We start from the raw sequence: 22,850 nt of genomic DNA, 5'->3' as shown, positions 1-22,850 counted from the left end.
CAGCTAATGCACAGAAACTGGCTAAGCTGCAACAACTTTTGTTTCAATCCAAACCCTCAAAAATTACAGGTCTGGCTGTACCCTGGCACAGATACAGTCCCTAATCCTTGTTCTGTGACAGAGCTCTTCATTAGGTTACGTGCCATGAAAGAGTTGTAATTGAATGCTTTGTGTTTCATAGTTATGCATGTAGAGCTAACAGCCTAGGAAGACCCCTCATGGCCCAGTTCTACTTTACCACTTGTAAGAATAGGGAAAGTGATAGGATCCTCTCTATTTACTCCCCACTGCATAAAAGCATTGCAGGACTGAAGTGTGTGTCAAGCATAGGGCAGTTTGAACACTTTCACCAAGCCACGAGTCCCTGCATGAGTAGAACTGGCCTTGTTCTTATGACATCAGTGACAAAAATCCCTGATCTTAAAGCTAGCAGGATACATGTGATGTCAAATCAACACCAGAAATCAAGTAGATCAATAAAATTACTGTTGAATCAGGTCTTAGCACTCTCTATAGAATTAAGCAAGGGCCATTGCTGCTCTCAGGAGTACAGTGCTGTGCATGTGTGCTTCCCTTTTTTTGACACTGTTATCATTCAGAAGTGTGTAACAGCAACAGCTTTTTTAAGATGTTCATTTCATGCTAGGAATGAGAGGATGTCATATGCAGCAGGAGTATGCATCTTCTATTTAATTGTAAAAAATTAATGGTCTTCATTGAACACCAAGTGCTTGATGTTACTGTTCAATGAAGATCATTAAGAAAGCAGCAAGGAAGAAAGTCAAGACCTCTGAAGGCAGCCATGAATATACTTTTGGGCAAATATATGATAACATGCCATCATTTCAAAATTAATATATTGTTTGCAAGAACACTGTCACAAATACATACCAATTGGTATTGGGATATAATATGTGGTTTTTTCATTTTGGAATCCTAATTGAGGTCCAAATTCAGAAACCTGGCTGTGACAAGAAAGATACTGTTGTCGTCAGCTATTGCTTAGAAAATATCATCCTCTTTCTTCAGGATTTGATTTACAGCTATAAGAAATACAATTCCTCAGGAACAGTGAGCCAGGGCAGTTCATTTCCCATAAAGCAAAGGTCTCTGATGAGTATGTTTGGTAGCACTCCCTCTCATCTACTTTATCTGGTTTCTAGTGGTTAGAATAATCCAGACTTTCTGAAAATAAACTATTCCACATTCACCTTTTTCATGGCTCCCTATTTTTCAAGGAATATTACCCCCTCAGTCTGCTTTTAAATCAGTTATATATTCATGATTTCTTTTATGTATGTTCAGTAGAAAAAAATCTATTGCTCTACAAAATATTGCTTAGTGGTTTAGCCTACCAGCTGTAGTTGAACTAACCCTTTTAACTTACGCACATCAGTTATAATTTTTTATTCTCTTAATAACCTCAAACACATGAAAAACAAATAGAATGAGTTGATAATTTCTAACAGTAAAATACTTCACATATTTTGCTATCATGCTGTGGAATAACTCTGCAATGTCAAGTAGCTCACAATTAGTAAAACTGTAGGGGGAAAAAAAGAAGTGTTTTGATCCTGAGGAATTTTTATCCTAATCAGATCGAAATTTCAATGCTCTTGTAGTGCTTAATATCTTCAATAACCAAAAAAATCAAACTGATTCCAATGTCAGGTTTTACATTCCAGGACTGAAATAAAATGCTAAAATATACAAATGAATCTCATGTTTGTACAAGTTTATTATCATCACTGGAAATCAAGATTGATTCTAAATTAGGCTGATAGAATGTCAGGGGTTTAGCTATTTCTTAAACTAAGCCCAACTGGCACCCTGATGACAGCCTAGTGTATGTTGTTTTCAAAGTATTGCAGAAGTGCTTGTCTCTCTACCTGCACAATCTTTCTCTGTGTCCATAGTATAGGCTGCAAAGATTTCTGTGTTGGACACTGGCACACTTTACTCCTTTTGGCTGGAGCTGGTGGAGATACAGCAAGATGAGGGAACAGGAGATAAGAAACTGGAAGAAATGGAAGCATGTAAAGAAAATATTTTTTGTTTTCATGCAAGGCAAAAAAAGATCATGAACTTTGGTTTTAGCACATGCATGGTGTTTGTTTCTCAGTCCTAATGAATCTTAAGGTTACTACCCAAGAGGGTGTATTTGTCATGTCTTTTAGCCATGCTTTGAAATGGCTGAAGATGTTGTGTTTGCTCCTGCAAATTCTGCTTTGGGTTACATGAGATATTGGTCTGTCTAGCCTTATTTCTTTGTGTTTTTGAACAAAGCCAGGTACTTTAAAAGAAGGTGAACAATAGTCTGCAGTATGCAATTATGTGTGCCTTGTACCCTTGTTTTATACACTATTAACTCATGGCTGGCTCATATCTTGACAGGTGATGCTTACATTTTTGTGTGTGGAGAACAGTTGTTACTATTGTAATATTTGGTGGTTTAATTATCCATTAACCATAAAAATACTCAGAAATCATTTTTAATCCCAAGAAATTTCCACTCTTTGTAATATTTTGTACCTCAGTTTTTCAAATGCAATTTTTTTTCTATTGGACAAATGTTTTCTGTACGTAAAATAGATAAGTGTTTATCGGGAGAATCCAATCTTTGGGATAGTAAACAAACCAGAAAACTCTACAAAGTTAAATCTTTAGGCTATTTAAATCATTAGCTGCTAAACCTAGTTGCAGAATTTTGCCTTCTGTAGCTTAGCAATATACAGTTATTCTGCAAGATGCCTCAGATATTGTTTGCATCAATAACCCTTTAACTTAATTCCTGATGCTATTTTATTTTCAAATTAAATCTAATACAATACTGATTTAGTACATTCCCATTTCAGTTTGTAGGCTTTCAATTGTGTCTTCCATAGCTCATAGTTAGTTGAAATTTGCGCCCAAAATCTCCTATTTTGACCTTAGAAGTGTACATAATACCAGCTGTATAAATACATGCTGCATTAAGGGGTTATAAAGTGAAGGTTGTGCTCTGACTTCTGCTGGTAACCTCTGTGTTTTCCAGATTCTCTGTTAATAATTTTCTGGGGTCTTTTTAAAGTTTTTTTGTGCTCAGAATTTCCAACCCCAAAAAAGAATTTAGATTTTGATGTTATTCTTGTGATAAATTGCAGAAGCATATGTTAAATTGCAAAGCCATGGGCATAAAGGACATTATTGTACACGTCCAGCAGCTTGACCTTCATTCTGTCCACCAAACTATTTCTGTGGGTTTTGCTAGAGGATGTAAATGTATGGCATTTTAGAAAAGGACAAAAGTATTTCAGTCACATATCTTTCTACCTTCACTGTTGAGGGTGTCTCCAAGATTACCAAGACCAGAAGTTTCCATCGCTTTGTAGTCTAAATCAGTGTTGCCCCACTGAAAACCCAAGAATGGATTAAGGATTTTGTTTGTAGTTTACTAGGTTGTGAAATACCCCATCCTAAAATGTCGCTATGAAGGTATGATGGAGTTGTTGCAGAATTTTCCAGGATTTTAGAAACCTGTTAGGGCTCTTTTCTTTCTCTTCTCTGTTTTTTTTTTTTCAAAGGTCTGGACCGCTGACCTTGTGTGTCTAAGGGAGACAGTTTTCAAGGCTGTAAGGATAGGGAAACAGTATCAGTAAACTTTATAGTACATATCAAATGTGTGGCAGTAGGTCTTATTAGCAGTCATTTGAAAGAACCTGCATAAATCCCCTGAGGGTTTGCCATCCGTGTGTCATATGGTGGGTCCATGTTGGTTTTGATGCCTGATAACCTATAAAGTGAGTGGGCTGGTACAGGACTTTGCTTCAGTCCTTTGGGAATGTCCTTCAAAACACCTGAAACCTTTTAACTCAATGTCCATATGTTGCTAAGTATTGTTTCTGAGATCACAAGGTGCATAATTATTCCAAAGTTCTTTTATTTTTATTTTACAAAGTTGTGTTAGGGTTTTTTGTTTTTTGGGGGGGTGGTTAGCACTAAACTATCTTATTAAGGTCTGTGGAAAGGTGGAAATCTTTGGGTGTTTTTTACTTTTTACAAGTAATGTGGTATAAAGGGACAGTATGTTTCAAAAACGTCTGCCATCAGTTGTGAGATGGCGATGCATCTCTGTGGTGGTTAGAGGGAGTTTGAACATTCAGCTGTGCCATACTACCATGACACTGTGCTCTGGGTGCCTTTCCTCTAGAGATCAGCCTGAGGAAATCACTCATTTCACTCAGCCCAATCACCCAAACAGGGAGGGACTCTTATCCCAGAAATGAAAGCATGTTTAAAGGGATCCTGTCCCTTGAAACAGACCATGTTTAACCTAGGTAATTCAAAGATAAAATTAATATTGCTGCTAATCTGCTTCCATGAATCTTCAGTCTCTTTTCCCTATTTTTGGGAGATGTAGTTATGTATAGTCCACAGATACATTTGGCATGGAAAGGGTTATATTCTAAAATCATTAATCTTACATAGGTTGTCATATGATGGACATTAATGTTAGTGGAGAGATGGAGGACAGATTTCAGTTTCTTGAGCAAGCAAGGCCAAATTTCTCCTCTGATGTTGAGTTTTAGTAGCTAAGGGCAAAATTTGGATCTGGGATTTGATTTTCCCCTACAGTTTGAACAGAGAGTTCATTAATGATAATGGAAGTTCTGTCTGAAGTTGGTGTTCAAAGCAGGCTTGGGTTTCTAAACGACCATTTCAATATTAACGGAAGAAAATCACTTTATGGCAGGATTGAAGTCATGGGGAGAGAGACAAGTCATAAGGGGAAAAAAAGTTAAGAAAGAGAGAGGAAAGCCTAGAGAATCCTAGGTAGAAAAATCTGCTGCTCATTTTACCATCCAGTCTGTCATAAAATAAACTTACATCATTTACTTACATCAATTTTATCTATAGAAACCACAGAACAGTATTCTAATATGCATGCCATAAGCTTCCATTGAATAGTGCCTCTAGCAATACATTGCATTCCATTTGATCAATACCTACATAACATTTTGAAATAAACATTTTACCTAGAATTATATAGTCTTGTTAATATTCATGGTTATGCATAATTATAAAGTTGCCATTTCAAACACTGAGCCATGGGAAAATGGTATGTTATAATAGTGACGAAAAGAAGGGGGGAAGAAAAGTGCCTCTGTTGTTCAAGTAGGAGATGATGATTTCCATAGTGCTGGGAAACACTGATTTTTGTGTCTTTGCTTGGTTTTAATAAATTTGCACTGCTACTGTGAACTGATGTCATGTAAACTGATAACATAGAATTGATTTTTAACAAAACATCTTCCTCGTTCTAATCTGAGATAATTTTCACATGCAGCATGCAAGGCCTTCCTCACTGTATTTGGCAAGTTACAAACTTTGATCCTAATATGAATTCACATTTTTTAATAGTTTGACTCAGACCGCTTTTAACATTTGCTTTTCTGCAAAGAGACAGGAAAAGTGTTGCTTAGTTTTCAAACATTCATAAGGTTTCAAATTTTCCTAAATGCTTGATTAAGGCTCTTTATTTTTTCTGCAAGGTTGTTGATACTTAATTTTGCCTAATTTATCACGTATTTATGTGTGTAACATCCCTACACTGGAAGATTAAACAGTATTTCAGATTGTAAAGTAAGCAATGATCTGTTGCCATTCTTAGCATTTTTAGAGTGACTGTAGATGCTTAAAAGAATACCCTGGTGAATGAAGAAGTTCGGTGGGAGTTTGAATATCAGTGAAGTACAGTTTTCTTTCATGAACCTGATCTGCTACTTCCTGCTTATGGTAGGAAAAGATGAATTTATGTTTATGAACCTGCAACTATTACTCTCTGATATTCACATCACAGTGGCAGCCAGGTCTCAGTCACTGGTATTGACATGATAGATTGCTTTCTACCCTATGCTAAAAAAGATGTTCTCTGTCCAGCACTCAGGGCTTTCTATTGTCATATGCTCTGAATAAAACACACCTTTCTAAAGCCTCACAGAGCCAGCATTTTCTTAAAGCAGTTCTCATCTTTGGAATTTTCTTTAGAAGAACTCTGTTGAGATGCAGTAAGTCAGACAGGGCTGGTGAGGAGCTGCGTGCAATGAAAAGAGGTGGAGCAGCATTGCCCAGGGGGACTCTTGTGATGGGAAGCTGGCATTCTTTACCAAGCAATCTGCTCTGAAGGCCTTGCTTTTGGCCCCATGAGTAGACAATGCATTCACACACTGTCCAGGCTTAAGTCCCCTCCTCCTCCCTCTACCCCATGCAGTAGATCCAAAATAGAGTTGTTTGTGGAGAGTTACATAGCTGACATATGATTCCTCACCACATGTCTATAGGTCTCCTATCATCTAGCTCCTAATTCTGTACCAAGCATCTTTTAACATTGCTAAATATTTTTAATTGCTAAAATCCAATTTGTGGATACCCACTATTTTAAACATCTAACTCACTAATTGCAAAATCTATAGGAAAGGTCCTTACAACATGAAAGACTCACTTGATCCTCAGAGCTATTATAAATGGACAACTGTCTCTGTTACAGGCAAATAAGGCACTTAATGCACTCTTTCTGGCTGTGATGCTATTTTTCCTGTGGGTTTTGAAAATGACCTTCCTGTAAGCATCAAGGACTATAACTTTTCAGATAAAGAAACTTGTTCTTGTTTTAAGTCTATGCCAGGTTCATTCCCCTATAGCCCACAGTTTTCAAAAGCAGAAGAAAAAGTAATCCAGAATTAAAAAAATAAAAACCCTTCTGTTTCCAGAACGAAGTTACCCTGTCAGCTTGCCTTGGGCCTTAGGTGGAGAAGTGGAGATTAAAGAGTCAGTATTCCTTTTCATGTTTCGTCTGCCAGTTTTGTGAATGTAGAAAGAGTACTTGTGGCTGCAGCTAAGTATCTGACTGTAGCATTAAGTACAGCAATTTCATCCTCGTGCAGTAAATTAAAAATATTCTTATAAGTTTACCATGAGAGGAGTTCAGTATCAATACCATCCAGTCATTGATAAAGGTATTTCAAGGAGAAGGGTGAATAGCACAGCAGATGTAACCTCAATATTTTCCCCAATTATAAAGAGCCTCTTTGTGAAGCTGTGTGAATATGTAAGATGATCTCATCATTTCCTATTTACCCAATACTTACCTGAATACGCAATATAGTGTAGCTTTTAAATGCATATGCACACGAGTAAAATGTCCTTTTGTAAGAGACTTTGCTAAAAGACTGCTTTTGATACACAATTTCTTCATCTCCTCTTCAAACTGAATTAAGCTACTTCCTTCTTTTAAAACACAACTCACTATTTAGAAGCTTTGGCTTTGATTTCTCAGAACAGCCTTACAGGAAGAAACTATGTTCTTTTTCTATTTGTAACCATATTTCTGGGGACAAACTTGTACTGATTTATTTTAATTTTCTAACAGAAATAGGTTCCTGCAAAGAACACTGACTGTTTCTTCTTTTTCCCCCTCCTTCATTCCACCGCTAAAAGAATATTGCTGTGCACAAAGCTACCAAGGAAAACTGAAATCCCTCTGTTGGGAACTGTGTACACAGCAATATATTCATACTTAGAGAAATAAGTGAGGGATTTTTTTATTTCTTACCATGACATACTGTGCGCTTCTTGCATGCCAACCACTGAATTCAAATTGAGGAACTAGGTAACATTTCAGCAAATTTTAATCAGGTTTACCTTCCACCATTTTAGGGAATATATCTGTGCAGCTGACATAAAGGTCACCAATTTTAAAACATTAACCCTCAGTTAGTCCCTTTGATTAAAGGGTTTGTGTATATGTCCCTGTGTGTATTTGTGTGTGTGTGTGTATATATATATAAAATTATATAACCTGATTATGCTTAATCCCATCACATGAGTCATTGCACCAATCTGGTCACAAGTCTTACCTTGTCTGCCATACTGGGTACTCCATGTATAACACAAATAAAAATATAAAATTATTTGCACTGCTCGGTGAGTGAGGGATTTGCCTGAAAACAAAACATCCTGACAATTCAGGATGTAATCTACATGGCATTACATTTACATTCAGTTTATGCTAAACCGAAATGCATGGTCTGTTGCTAGTTAGAAAACATATCTTCACAATCAGAGCTGAGTGATTCTTTGCTTTCATCTCAAAACCAGGAACTTTATTAATGGACTCTCCATACCTGCAAACCGAAGATCTTTAAAATGAAACTGGGATTTACTCAGTAAAACTAGTTAACAATAAACTGGATAAATTTCCTTCCCGGTTGCCTCCTTCTAATTGCTTTTTTTTTGCGTCAAAATGTTCATCTAATTTCTAAGTTGCAGGTCGGCAATGCCAGCAGTTAAAAATACTGTAAATTAGAAAACAATTCAAATTTTTTTCATTATCATTTTCTTTCATCACATTTAGAAATTTCTTTTCAAGGTGTACTGGGAATTCCCAGAACTGAGTTGGGGGTGCCTAGTGCACTCTCACAGGAGGTAACAACCAGATTTAGCAGCACAGTGCAGCTTGCCTGCCGAAGAATCTCTTTATAGAGAGAATTTTTATATTGAATCATGGGACTTCCTTTAGAGCATGGGCCACAAATCTCTTATATGAAATGTGCTTTAGACAGACGCAGCAAGGAAAATTCTGTGTATCTGGTAATATATCTAAGCTGGCCAAAAATAGAGTAGGAGTTTGCAGGTAGATGAACTTCACAGAAAGTTCATTTTTAATACAATATTTCAAACATTCTTTGGATGTATTCTTTGTGCTTAGGAGCCTGAACTCTGAGTGCAGATGGTTTGTATATAGCTCTGATGCACAAAATTCTCATTCTCGAGAAAGCAGGCATCCTGTCCTCTTTTCCATAGCTCTGAAATGAATGCTCTGTTCAGTTCGTGACACAGACTTTTCCAGTGGTGCAACATCCAATGTATAAGTTACTGAAGGATGGAGGAATCGGAAGACCAAAAGAGCTGGAGAATCTGGGACCTTATGACTATCACTATTAATAACTTCAGTGTGCCCTTCAGCCACTGCCTAGTGACTTGCCTGGTACTTTGATTTTTAAATGTGTATGTGGGCAGTTGTCCTTTGGCGTCTGTGTAGCATGGTAAACTCCTTAGATAAAAACTGTTCCAAGGAAGACACTAGTGTATTTAGTAGGTACAAGTGCAGATAGATTTTACCAGTTCCTGCACTCAGCTGTGGGTATTCATGTTTCCAGAAGAGGGATAGTATCACTCCACGCTTGTGTGCACATCAGTTTTACACTCAGCTGTAAGCAGAGTATTTTGAATGTCCTGTTTTACTGAAATGGAAATGCTTACCATAATCAAAACTTACAGCAATGCTTTTCGTCCCTTATTCTTCATAACTGATAAAGTTGGGCTAATTTATGTGAGATTGTTTTCTAAAGTGGCTTACAACATTGGTTTGACAGAAATGCTGGGTAGTCAGTTGTTCAAGTTTTATCTTTATTCTGCTGTATAATGAGGTTTTGAAGACAATGAATTATCATAGTGGAGTATTTAGAGCTTGAAATACAAAAGTAAATATTTAGGGAAATATTGATGTCTGCTAGGACCAAACTTAGTTCACTTGAGGCTGCTTAGAAACAACAAGACCCAGATACCAATATTTGTTTATATTAGAGCTGAACATAACTTGCACTTCACATTCAATTTACATGGCATTATTTTACATGCATGTTTTTCTCTAGTAGTTGAAAAATTGCAGTGGGGATTGGGGGATACCTCCAAGGTAAGGAAACATCACTGTTTGTATGGCTGCCTTTGAAAACATCTTTTTCTGTAGATATCTGCTGTACACAGATTTAGATATAGATACATTCACATGTATAATTGGGGGTATAGACACTTGGTTAACTTGACAGCTCCAAAGTGTGATTTGTCACATTTATGGTAGGAAGTTTAACTGCCTTAAATAGTTATCCTTTTCCAAAGTGACTTTTTTCTTTTCTCTCAAAAAAAAAAAAGAAGAAAAAAAGAAAAAAGAAAAGTAAGAGGAAAAAAAAGAAAAAAAAGAAAATGTACTTCATGAAACTATTGTATATGAAGCACTTATTAGCCGTAATTAAATGGACAATATGAATTTACTACGTCTTTAGGACTCTGGCTTGTTCTGGTTTAGAGCAAGATGATTAATGCAAATACATATTACTTGAGATAACCATTTAGCAGCTAATTTAGCCAAATTTATTACAGCAGTTAGAGGTTTTTCATTTTAGCAGACGGAGACAAGGACGTGACAAAAGCCGGCGGTGACTGTGAAGGCACACTGCCCTCTAGTGCACGAAGCTTTGCGGGAATGGTGAGGAAAGCAGGGAGGGAAAGGGCTCCAGCAGCAGCCCTGTCGAGATTTTGTGTAGTTTACGGGTTTTATAAAACCGCTCTGCTACCTTCCACCGAAAGCTTTGCCTTTCATTCCCTTCTCCTAACACGGAAGAATCAGATACAAAACAAACCCGTTTCAACTTGGCAATATTTTGGCTGAGGTATTACTTTAAACATCTGTATTTTTAAGCTGTCTTGCTGTGAGCATCTACTAGCACCGTTTCACATTACTGATTGCTTTTACTTCTTTCTGTTTCCTAGCATATTTCAAGCATCGGAGAGGGCTGTCACTCTTTGGCTCTAACCAAGCCATTCTGTGCCTCCCCTAGGCCTCTTTCTCAGCCTGTTGGTGGATTTACTTTGCTCTGGTAGAAAGTAAATTCTCCAAAGACTTTTCCCCCACTGACCAGTGGAGATTTGGTTCATCTGAGAGCTGTAAATTCTGTTTGACAAGATCAAAGAAACAGATGTATAAGTTCAGTGGTTGATATCGCCTGCAATGAGGAGAAATGATCAAAGCAGCAGGGGTAGAGTATCTTCCCAAACCTTTCAAATATCCAGAATCTCAAAGAGGTCTACCTAGAAGCTATGAATAAATCACATATAAATTTGCCTCTTTTTTCCTTTTCTTTTTTTACAGTTTGACATTGAGTGCATTGGAAATGTCCACACAGCAATAAGTATTCTGAGAACCATAGAGATTTGTAGGTTTTTTTGCTTTTCTCCTTCCACTGAAGTTTCCAAAAGTAGATTAAAATTATACTTTAAAACTTGTAAAATGCTAGTTATACTGAACTTCAGATCCTGTTTGTCATCTCACTGGCATTAAATCCAAAAGAAGCCAAGCATCTTCTGCTTATACTTGTGTCACGTTGTACAATGAAGGTCATTTTACCACAATTCTAACACATACTCTATCTTGCCTGTGTTTTGTTTGTATTTTCCTGTCAGTGCTGAATAAGGGTCAGTGTGTAACAAAGTATTACCGCTGGATGCAGAAGAACGGAGGTTATATCTGGATACAATCTAGTGCAACCATAGCTGTCAACGCCAAGAACGCAAGTGAGAAGAATATCATTTGGGTCAATTACCTCCTTAGGTAGGTCTCCCAGTCACTTCTGTTGCTTCAGCTGCTGTCTCTGTTGCTTGTCTCTGTCAGTGAGAGGTCTAGGAAAAAACAACAGCCTAGTAGAGAAAGTTAAGAACTTTTCATGTAGTCTTTTGTCAAAAGCTGTGCCATTTTGTTATAGTTATTGAGGCATCTGTCGTATCTCTGCACATGAGAATATTCTTGAATTATTATGCTGCCTCAATCTTGAAATAAACCCTCCACTATTTTATTGCATGCCCTGAAATCTACTCAATGTGGGCTCAAAGATAAAAATTATCCACACCAACTTTCAGTAGCTGTGTTATAAAATCTGGTGTGAAGTGTTTGGCACTGTTTTATTTGGATATTAAAAATGCAGGGAAGCAATCTGCTGGTACGGCAAAAAAAAAAAGTTATCTCTGAAAGGCATTTAAGTTATCTCTGAAAGGCATTTGCCAGTTCACTCCAGAGAGAGGAACTTTCTCAGCACAAAAAAGGTTCAAAATACTTTGTTGTTCCTGTAAGTATCAGATAATATTCACGCTGAAAAATGCAACATAGGATTTAAAAATAAAAGTACTATAAACTACTATTTTAAGCTATTAGAACTATTTTAAATAGAAATATTAGTAATTGCTTGAATGAAAGGCTGTTCCCTGAGAAATTCTGTTTTACCAAAGTATTTTTAAAGAACTGGTTTCAGAGCTCAAGGGAAAACCAACAGTCACTGAGAGACAGTGAATTACAAACCTGACCTTTCTCATCTGAAAATACCTTTCAACACATTCTGTTTTGTGAAAACGTTCAATAAGATTGGGAGATTTTCTGTTTCATTCCAAAGCAGAACAAACAAACAAATAAAATTTGAAACCTTGAGATTGTCATGAAATGCAATTGTCATTTTCTGGCCTGTTCTCCTTTTAAGTTGCTTGTCATGGTTTGTTACATTCCCTTTGATGCCATGAGAGTTCAAAGTGATGTCTAGGGGTTAGATTGTGACTTATTATGCCAAGTCCAGCAAGCCCTGAAGAGACTGTGCCTGCCTAAACTTGCATGCTGAAATGCTTTTGATTCCCCTTTTGGGGAAGAGAAGGAAGCAACCCCTGGCAGGAGAGCATTGAAGGGGTACTGAGGGAAACCTTGCACGGCAGTGGAGTTTTCACTGGGACTTGCAATTTTTTGGCCTGATATGATTTAACACAGACTTTTCTGAATATATCCTTATCCTGCTACTTTTTTGTCTGTACTTGCAAATGTGAGGCAGAATGCAGCATTTCAAGTGGTCAGATTAAGGCTGACGATTCTGAACTGGAAGTACAGATTCACTGCCCCAGTCCTTAACAGGGCTGCAAAATGCCCGGAAATGTTCTCATATTTCCTGCTCTAGCTGCAAAAGTTGTGCATAAGAATTATGAACAGCTGCCTCTGTCCCCTTTGCTGCTTTCCAGACAATAGGTGAACCTAGTCCATACACATCCCACAATATAATTTTCTCTACAAGCAGAATATGCCTAACCAAAAGAAAAGCTATGTGGTCTGTCTTCCCCACTGTCTTCCCCAGCTCTCCTCCCAGAACCTGATTTTTCTAGTGTATTCCATTCACTGGTCTGTTAGAGAAATATTAACATCTTCACTGAATTTGTGTTTTTAGATTTCTCCTTGTACTGGAATTCACAAAATGTCTAAATGTCCAAATAATATTTTAATAACAGATTAAGGCATAATTAGGTCTACTCTTAGCAGGAGTACTGGTCTGTATACATTTCCATGCATTAGAAAGTATGATTCAGCTGTCTGTAAAAGGATAGACTAATTATAGTGACAGGGAGGATTAATGCTGTTCTTGTTCTAGCAACTTGTTATTCACAGTGTGAAAGCCCTCAGACATCTTTTGCTTGGAGGGGGCAAATTTGGGGACTGCCCTGGGATGCAACAGAATAAAGTCACTTTGTCAGGACAAAGCCATAAAGATGATAATTGTAACACGGCATCTCAATGTGAACTGTGTGAACTCTGAGTTTTCACAGTGCACTCCAAGAGGCTGAATATGAGCACACTGTCATTGTGAAAGTGTGTCAGGCACCCCCAGTGCTGCCTCATCTTGTTCTATGCAGGACTGTGGATTTTCCATTTTACCAGAAGTGAATTTGAACTGCATGGAAATGCTCACCCGTTCAAAACTTATTGAAGACTTTGTTATTTTTAATATTCTCTACCCACTTATGTTTAGCTATGTCTGTTCCCCTACATTTGCATGCATTTAAGAAAGCAACACATTTTTGAAAGTACAAACCAAGCAAAAGCAGAGTGTTGTAGGGGTTTTCTTCCATCTCTCTGGCAGTGTAGCTTTTTTAGATTGCAGTCATGTTCCTTGCTAACAAGTCACAGGTGAGCACCACATGAGCAGATGAAGATATGATTATAATGGGTGTGTTGACAGTTCTTTATCCCTAACATATGCATCTTAACATGCACATGTGCATCTGTCACATAGTTAGAGAGGTTGTTTTTGGTTTCTTGCTGATGTGGAGGTATGTGTGCTGTGTTTAAAAATATGTAACCTATTTTATCTAATTTTTGGCAAGATTCTTTGGAGCAGTGGTCACTTCTTTAGCCCTAGCTGAGCACCTTCTTAGTAATTTCATGTATGATATGCTTGATTAAAATGTGGAAAACTGGAATGTTGAGAAAAACAGGTATTGAAAGGACTCTGGCAAGGTTGATAGAGAACATTTCTACAGAGATAACTCTAATAGACATTGCCAGTGGGAGAGAAACAGATTGGAAGAGTTAAAACACTCTCTCTGTCCTCCCAGGCACAATAATGGGATCGAAATCGAGATATTTTGTTGTTAGATGATTACACAGTGTGGCTTTACTGCTGGATATCACACAAGCCACGATGTCCCACTTCAGCAAGGATGCTTTGATAGCTCTAAAGCTTCACTAGAATCAAATAAGGTTTAGTACCTGGTCAAAAAAAGTTTTTGACTACAGTATTAAAATAAACCTTCACAAAATTCCTGGTGAGAAGCTCTGAAGCCAAAACTATGTGTTTCTGTGTTTACTCTGCTATTCTTCCTGTTCTTTGTTCCTGAACTTTGATACGAAAAGAGGAAAAAATCATGAAACTGCAAATCATCCAATTGTGTTTATATTTGCTGTATCCTCTTCAGTAACCCAGAATACAAGGACACTCCAATGGATATTGCACAACTTCCTCACCTACCAGAGAAAACCTCAGAATCCTCAGAGACCTCTGACTCTGAATCGGACTCAAAGGACAACTCAGGTAACACACATGGTGTGTCTTTACACCCACGCGAGGTTCATATCATGAAAGCCACTGGGTCAGCTTTTCAGTTGCTTTTCCTCCTCAAGTATTTTTCCATTAAAACAAACAAACAAACAAACAAAAATATAAAATTAAATTGAAAAACACTAGCAAAATCTTTTAATGGTCTTAGCATTTCCATTTCCTCAGAATTTCTTTCCACTTTCTTCATGCATTCTTGCCTACATAGCCCCAAACTAAATATTTGATTTCTCAGCTGTGCTTAAGGTGTTTTGCCTTGTGCAGAGGACTTGGGATTGCAACTGTTGGATAAAATTCAAGCTCTTCTCTTTCCAAAGTAGGCAGACATTCTACAGAGAGGTCTCCACCGTCAGGCTTTATGACTCCTTTTCTTGTATAAATACATTCTTGAGTCTCACTAGGGGGCAGTAAAGATTGAAAAAATTTAGAGTTTTATTGGGTTAAAAGTTATATTTAATTAAAATGTGTGGGTTCAAGAACTTGTTTCTAAGCTCTTTAAGTCTGGGCCTTCAGCTGTTTTTTAAAAGCTGAGTGTACTTCTCAAGTTCTATGTGTAAATTAGTCCTACAGATGGTCCAGTGCACAGATGGTTCACACATTCCCTGTTAGTTTTAACAGTGGTTACCTAGGCATAGGTGCAAATCATCTGGCCTTGAAAGAAGTGTGTTTTCCTGTAGCCCAAGAAGTAAAGATGTTATTCAGCTGTTCTGTGTAGGATGGGTGGATAGATAGATAGATAGATAGATAGATAGATAGATAGATAGATAGACAGACAGATAGATAGACAGACAAACAGACAGATAGATAGATAGATTATTTTTCTCTCATGTCTATGATAACTACCAAAAACACTCTAGAGAAAATGGATCACTGTGATATAAATCAAGAAAAAGCAAGAAGAGGATCAGGATATTATATGTTGTTATATAATATTTTTATATGGATGTTCTCTTTCATCTTTTGCTTTTATTTGTTCTCCTTTGACAGCTTGGTTTAAGTCAATGTGTAGACTTGCTGACCACTGTCATTAGGAATTTCTTCATCCATTCCCAGTGCTTCCTTTATGCTGTCTTGTTCCTAAATAGCCAAATAACACATATGTGGAGAACAGTTTGCATTTCCCTGGGAATGCACTGGAAGTTTCTCCAGGTGAGCACATGAGAAATACATGTACATTCATGACTTCTAAAGCTGATGCAGAACAAGACAGCATTCCAAAGGTGCACAGATATTTACATCTCTGAAGGAGATGTCTGGGAGTCTTGGAAGGCAGAAGACATGGGCTTATTTACTACAAAGGCATTAAATAGAAATGCTAAAGGACCTGAATTTGGAACAGTATTTTAGATTAAACCAACAAGTTCAGTTCAAGCTGTGATATAATCCCAGGCAAATATTGTGTAGTTTTAGACACCTCACTCTAAGACCACCCCTCTCCAGCTAGTAACCATGGCCTTAAAAGAAAGCATCTTCAAAAAAAGGAAGAAAAAATTGTAGGACAAATTCAGTCCTAGGTGGAACAAAAAGCTGGATGAGACTTAGGGGTTTACAGCCACTACTTTTTTCATATAGGTTTTATTTTTCAAACGGAAGGGTCTCTCTGCTGCTGCTCACAGAAGCATAAGTCCCACTAAGTGACTTTCAAAGCGCAGTGTCCTGAATGCTCAGGCAGCTTTCCTGTCAAACCCACCTTCAGCACTTCTGGGAAATACTTTGGTATTGACATGGCTCCAGAAGTAACCAATATCTTTGGAGGCAAACCAATCCTTCCCCTCTCCACCTAAAGCAAGGATATTGAAAAGGGTAGTACTTGGCTCTGATGAGTGAAAAACGTCTTTTATTAGGCAACAAAAGATTTCTGGCTGGTCTGTAAAGGACAGGGTTTCCTGAACCCTTTTTTTACCCATTCAAACATAGTGTGATAATGGAGCATATTCAGTCTCAAAGCTGCTTTGGCTCTTCGAGTCCAGTGGGCTACAGTGTTTATCTCACCCATATTAGAATTATAATTAAATGAATTCAGGCAAGAAGAGTGACAGCTTCTCAGGGCTGTAGCTGTGCTATTTTCAATGGTCTTTAGATGATTTGGATCAACCAGGAAATTGATTCATTGGCTGATTATTTGTTCTGTATTTTTTTATACTTGTTTTCCTTCAGGAGAATATAAGACAACAGTCTAGCAATATAGCCAAATGGTTTTTACAATAAACTGGTTTATTCATTTATTTTAACTGGTTTATTCATTCATTCATACACGAGTTGCTTCTCCTCTCACACGGGAGGAAATCAGCAGTAATTCCACTGCAGCCAGAGATTCTATGCCACTTCAAAAGTGGCAATGGTCATAGCAAAATGAGATGAGAGTACTAGAATCTTCAATAGTAAATAGTGCTATACGTGGATGCCTGCCCACTGCAGGAGAACATGGATGTGAAAGAACAATCACCAGAACATTAGGGTGATAATGGGATTGTTCACTGACTCCTCTTTGGATGGCACAGCTACAATGCTGTTGTGCTCACAGCTGTCATCATGATTCCTGTCCAGTGAGCAGATGAAAAGGCCCCTCAATCGAGGTGCAGCCATATAGCATAGGCTTCTAGTGCATTAACAATCCTGAGTCAGAGACATTCATGGTGATCAAAACTCTCCCAGCGCAACACTGGAAAAAAAAACCCATGCAGCTCTACAGAACAGAACATCTTTTGCCAAAAAAAAAGGTTAAAGCAAATCCAATCTCATTGGTAGGTAGAAATCTGGACTTGGATTATAATATTATGTTCCTATTGCTAATGCTTTGTTTCACTTTCATTTTGCTCCAGAGGACAATGAGAACTCAAAGTCAGATGAGAAAGGAAACCAGTCAGAAAACAGTGAAGACCCTGAATCTGACAGGAAAAAGTCAGGAAATCAGTCAGATAATGAAATGAACTGTAATGAGGATGGGAACAGCTCCAGCAACCAGGACAGCAGGGACAGTGATGACAGCTTTGAAAACTCAGACTTCGAGAATCAGAAGGCTCCTGAGGACAGTTTTGGCACTCTTGGCTCTATGCAGATCAAGGTGGAGCGTTATGTTGAGAGTGAGTCAGACTTGCGGTTGCAGAACTGTGAATCACTGACCTCTGACAGTGCCAAGGACTCAGACAGTGCAGGTGAAGTAAATGCCCAGTCTTCCAGCAAACATCAGAAGAGGAAGAAGAGGAGAAAAAAGCAAAAGGGAGGCAGCATGACCCGGAGAAGGCTGTCAAGCACCTCAAGTCCAAATGGACTTGACTCAGCTTTGGTGGACCAGCCCCAGCTGCTCTCGTCACCAAACAGTGCCTCAGTGCTCAAAATTAAAACAGAAATCTCAGAACCTATCAATTTTGATAATGATAGCAGTATTTGGAATTACCCACCCAACAGGGAAATCTCAAGGAATGAATCACCCTACAGTATGACCAAGCCCCCCAGCTCCGAGCACTTCCCTTCCCCCCAAGCCAGCAGTAGTTTACATGTCTCCATTCCAGACTCTGTTCTCACGCCTCCAGGGACTGAAAATACTGCCAGCCGTAAAACTCAGTTCAGCACCTCATCCAACTCGGCCTTGGCTCCAGTGTCCTCTGACCCTTTGTCACCTCCACTTTCAGCATCTCCAAGGGACAAACATCCAGGAGGTCCCACAGCGTCCAACTCTTTGTTGTACACTGGGGATCTGGAAGCCCTTCAGAGGTTACAAGCAGGCAATGTGGTGCTTCCTTTGGTTCACAGGGTAACAGGAACCCTTGCTGCGACCAGCACTGCTGCTCAGAGGGTCTACACCACTGGCACTATTCGCTATGCTCCAGCTGAAGTTACTTTAGCCATGCAGGGCAACCTCCTCCCCAACACCCACGCTGTTAACTTTGTTGATGTTAACAGCCCCAGCTTTGGGCTGGATCCTAAAACGCCGATGGAAATGCTCTACCACCATGTTCACCGACTCAATATGTCGGGACCGTTTGGAAGTGCTGTGAGCGGGGCCAGTCTGACCCAAATGCCTGCAGGGAATGTGTTCACGACTGCCGAAGGACTTTTTTCCACTCTTCCATTTCCTGTGTACAGCAATGGCATTCACACTACACAGACTCTGGAACGGAAGGAGGATTGAAATATGACCACATACTGTGTTCAGTGTTACACTCTGAGGCATAGACTATGTTTTAATTTAGACCTTTAATTCTAGCACTTTGAATTTGAGCAGGTCAGCTTATTATCTCAATATGATGGTCCCCATTTCATTCCCTTTCTCTTTAACTTGACTTATTCTTTAATGTAAAGATATTTTTTTATTTTTGCCTTCAGAGAGTCGAAGTACCAGTTGCCTGCCATTTTGTCTTCTTCTAAGATGTGTGTTTTTTCCTTTGCATCTTTATTAAGATGCCTTTAATATGTGTATGCCTCTGCCATAGAATACTCAGTGTTGTGGTAAAGAGATTTTAAAGTGACAACCATTGGTTTTACTTCAAAATGATCTTGATATGATCAAGATTAAAAGAGACAAGCATAAACAATGTGCCCTGTTTGACTAAGTCAAATGAAAAGGGGGTTTTGTTCCTAATTCCTTTAAAATAGGGGATAGTATTTTAGAATTTTATGCAGAGTTTAATTCTCTTTTTATGGTTAAGATTTTCTTACTTGCACATAAAATAATTTGGGTTCTTAAAAAGTTAATTTCTGGCCTGTGACTAGAATGTTAAAAAGTTGGACTAAATGTTAATTACAGAAACTTTAACTTAATTTCTAAAACCATGGTGCTATCATTTATTAATCTGTAATGTCTTCATACAATATGCAGCTTGTGGGCTGGGTTTTTTGGAAAGAATGTGTTCCGTACTGGTTTATAGTGGGGTGCTGCAGTCTCCTTGGTTAGTTAAGACAAAAGCCCTCATTAACATTTGCTGCAGGACTTAAAATTTGTTACCTCCAAACTAACAAGCATAGCCTCACATCAAATTTAAATGGGTCAGGAAGCCTTTTTCAAAAAGAGCTTAAAAACAAAAAACTCAATTTAATTGACGCGAGGAGCAGTTTCTTAGGTGCATATTGTTTTGCTTTATTTTTTTCTCAGTGTAACTGAGGCTAATTTTACAACATCAAATAACACTTCAGAGTAAAAAAAAAAACAGAAGAACTATTTAACATGTTTTGTTTTGTTTTTCATTTAATATTATAGAGGGAAGGTTGTAAATTTCTTTTTGTTCTTTGATTTGGGTATTTTTTGTTGTTTTCTTTTTCCTTATTTCTAGTGTTGAAACCAATATGTTTTAAAACTAAAGGATGGGTTAATAAGCTTGAAATAGATAACTACAACTGAAAACTGCACATTAAGTAAAAGAAAAGAAATCTCCTATTTTGTCTTTGTTGCCAGAAATCACAGTGTAGTGTCAAACACTCCAAATGACTGTCAAATATAAATTCTTCTTCCACTCCATCTTTGGCAGCTGTTTGTTAAGGCATCTAATAACAGATGTGAGAACTGTAATGTGTACAATGTGTAAGTGTCCTTGGCTGTCAGTCCCATTGCAGTTTCAATGTGTGTTACTATATGCAGTATATACTAAGCTAATGTAGTTGTTTTGTCCTTTGTCTTCTCTGTGCTTTATCTCTAGTCCGGAGTGGTAAAGTCCCATTCCTGCAGTCCTAGTGAACCAGTGATTCTTGGGGGTTAGTGGTTTTTGTGTGGTGGCCTTCCTCTGTAATGTCACCTTATGCTGCTTCCACTGTCTGTATACCTTTTAATTTCTGCTGTTGCTTTGCTGTTGTGTATTCTCAAACCTCTCTGTCCCCCTTCCTTTCTCCCCTCCTCCTCCACACGTTTCCCGTCTCTCTTTCTCTCGCTCTCTCGTTCTCTCTTCTTCACTCTCAGAGATAAAAGACTCTTAACTAGCTCAAGGTTAATGGAGCCATTTTTTCCCACAGAGGAATTCTGGGTATGACTTACTCTTCCAGTGTACCCCACAATGCACTACAGAGTAATGCTCAGATATATTAAGCAAATTGACGCCATATAGCCTCAGTTGTTAACATTCCCAGAGTCCTTGTGCTCGAACTGTAAGCAGAGGGTGCATTTCTTTGGTTTTCTCCTAGGTAGGCTGGCAGAGCAATATGTAGAGCAATTACCAGTGAGATAGGAAATTCTTTCAAAGGTCAACTGGCATTGTTTAAAAAGGAAACCGAGCTTAGAATTGTCATATATATTCGCTTACGTGTGCAATGCTAATGTATTAACTCAACTGTCCTTCGAATTTTTGATCACTCACTGCATTGAGTCAATTTCTCCGGTAGCTTTGAATTTGAGAAGCAGGTCCAAGCCACAGAGGAGTGATAGCAAAAAAGGAATTGGACGCTAGAAATTTAATTAATGAGCTTTTAAAGGTTCCATGGGAAGGATTTATGTAGGTCTGAAAAAGGCGAGAAAGCTGATTGGGAAATTCAAAGTTTAATTTTGGAAACTCTGCTCTAGCTATGGAACAATCAAAGGACTGCACCTATCAGCTACAAAAAACAGCTAGACAGCTGTTGTTGTTTTGGGTTTTTTTTATAAATGTTTCTGTGTTGTGTCAAAATGATTTCTGGTGATTTAAACTAACAGATAATCACAGCTGCTGTCTAAATCCATAGTGTTTAAAATTACAAAATGAAAAAAAAACTTCATTACCTGTGAAGACTGTGTCTGTGTTTTTAACTATTTCTTGTACAAATATATGAAATCTTTTATGAGGAGACTGGTGCCAAGTAGCTGAATAATGGGGAAAGGGATTCTGTTCGTATAAATCTTAGCAGTGTTACCAACTCTACAATATAAAAAATTAAAATGTTAAAAAGTGACAGCTATGGTACATTTATTTTGTGTTAAGCTAACCGAATCTAACTTCTTGAGTGCCTGGCTTATTTGAAACATTTTTTTCATTGATCATTGATAATGCTGCAAATCAGAAATGTACATACTTCATTTACAACAGGGTTCTTTTTATACTTTTGTAGATTCTCATACATGTCATACATGGTTGTCTTTATGTAACTTAATTTTTTTTCATCCCGCAGGTGCCATTTTCATAATAAACTTCTCTTGGATTTGTTACTATCTGGCATCATTTCTTTTACATATAACCATCCTGACTAATGAATGCTGGTAGTATTTGTTTGAGCAGGCATTTTTTAATCATTTTATAAAAAAAAGAAAAAAAAGAAAAAAAAGAAAATAACTAAAATACAATAAAAAAATAAAAACGAAAGAGGAAAAAGCAAGATTTTGTTAACACTTGTGAAATGAAGAAAGGAAGCTATCAAGATGTAGGTTAAGAATGCTAATCCAAATACTACAACAAACTTGCCACCATTCTAAATTCTCAGCTACCCCAACTCATTGTCATATTGAGCATTTTTATGCACATTATCAAAGCTGAATAATGAACCTGCAACATTAACCACTATAGAAAGTGTGCATTTTTTCCTTGATTAATGCACACTGGAAGAGGTCAGCTTTTGTACATTAATCATTTAAAATGCACTTTATATTTTCATTTTTGTACTCTACAATGTTACAGTGAAACTCTTCAGTCACATTATATCCTACCTAGGCTGCTGATTCTTTTAAATGTGTACTTTCTTTCCCCAGAGTGGCGACCTGTAAGTAGATGGTGTCATGCTGCTAGACATTCTGCCTTACCAACTGAGGACAGAAACATTTGCCAGTGCAGAACTGACAAGGCAAAAAGCCTTGGTCCCATAAATGAAAGGGGGGAAAAAAGTCAAATACACTTTTGATTACACAGAAACCCACACACAGTGGTTGGCCTTAAAAAGAGAGCAACCTTGCATAAATTCTGGGAAAAAAAAGGCCCAGGTCAAGTGTCTTTTGTCTCTGCAGTAAAAAGCAGGGAGAAGCTAAGGCACAGGAGATGCCTCCCCAGGTACCCATTGCTGCGTGCCGACCCTGTGGCTGCTGCTGCATGTGCAGAGGATGGGCTGGGGGTGGGACAGGAGGCGAGTGGAAGCCTTCTCACCCACTGCAGTTCTGCATTCATTGCCTTTCTTTACAGTGCCTCTCCCACCTGTGACAAATATTTCCAAACTCCATATTTTATTTTGTTA

At 38.0% G+C, this 22,850-nt stretch overlaps 1 protein-coding gene across 2 annotated transcripts in view; it reads left to right on the top strand.

The window, feature by feature from the left end:
- NPAS3 (neuronal PAS domain protein 3) overlaps nucleotides 1-21,840 on the top strand; it is a 509,042-nt gene extending 487,202 nt beyond the window's left edge. For both annotated transcript variants that reach the window (XM_031065822.1, XM_031065825.1), the window contains exons 9-11: nucleotides 11,278-11,425; nucleotides 14,593-14,708; nucleotides 17,555-21,840. In XM_031065822.1, coding sequence (XP_030921682.1) covers nucleotides 11,278-11,425; nucleotides 14,593-14,708; nucleotides 17,555-18,864 — 1,574 coding nt within the window. In that variant the 3' untranslated portion in view covers nucleotides 18,865-21,840. The remainder of the gene's footprint in view (nucleotides 1-11,277; nucleotides 11,426-14,592; nucleotides 14,709-17,554) is intronic.
- Nucleotides 21,841-22,850: the final 1,010 nt, after the last annotated feature.

Source organism: Geospiza fortis, unplaced genomic scaffold, assembly GCF_000277835.1.
Source record: "Geospiza fortis unplaced genomic scaffold, GeoFor_1.0 scaffold54, whole genome shotgun sequence".
Classification (NCBI taxonomy): domain Eukaryota; kingdom Metazoa; phylum Chordata; class Aves; order Passeriformes; family Thraupidae; genus Geospiza; species Geospiza fortis.
Note: the sequence above shows the minus strand (reverse complement) of the source record. Positions and strands in the feature narration are given on the sequence as shown.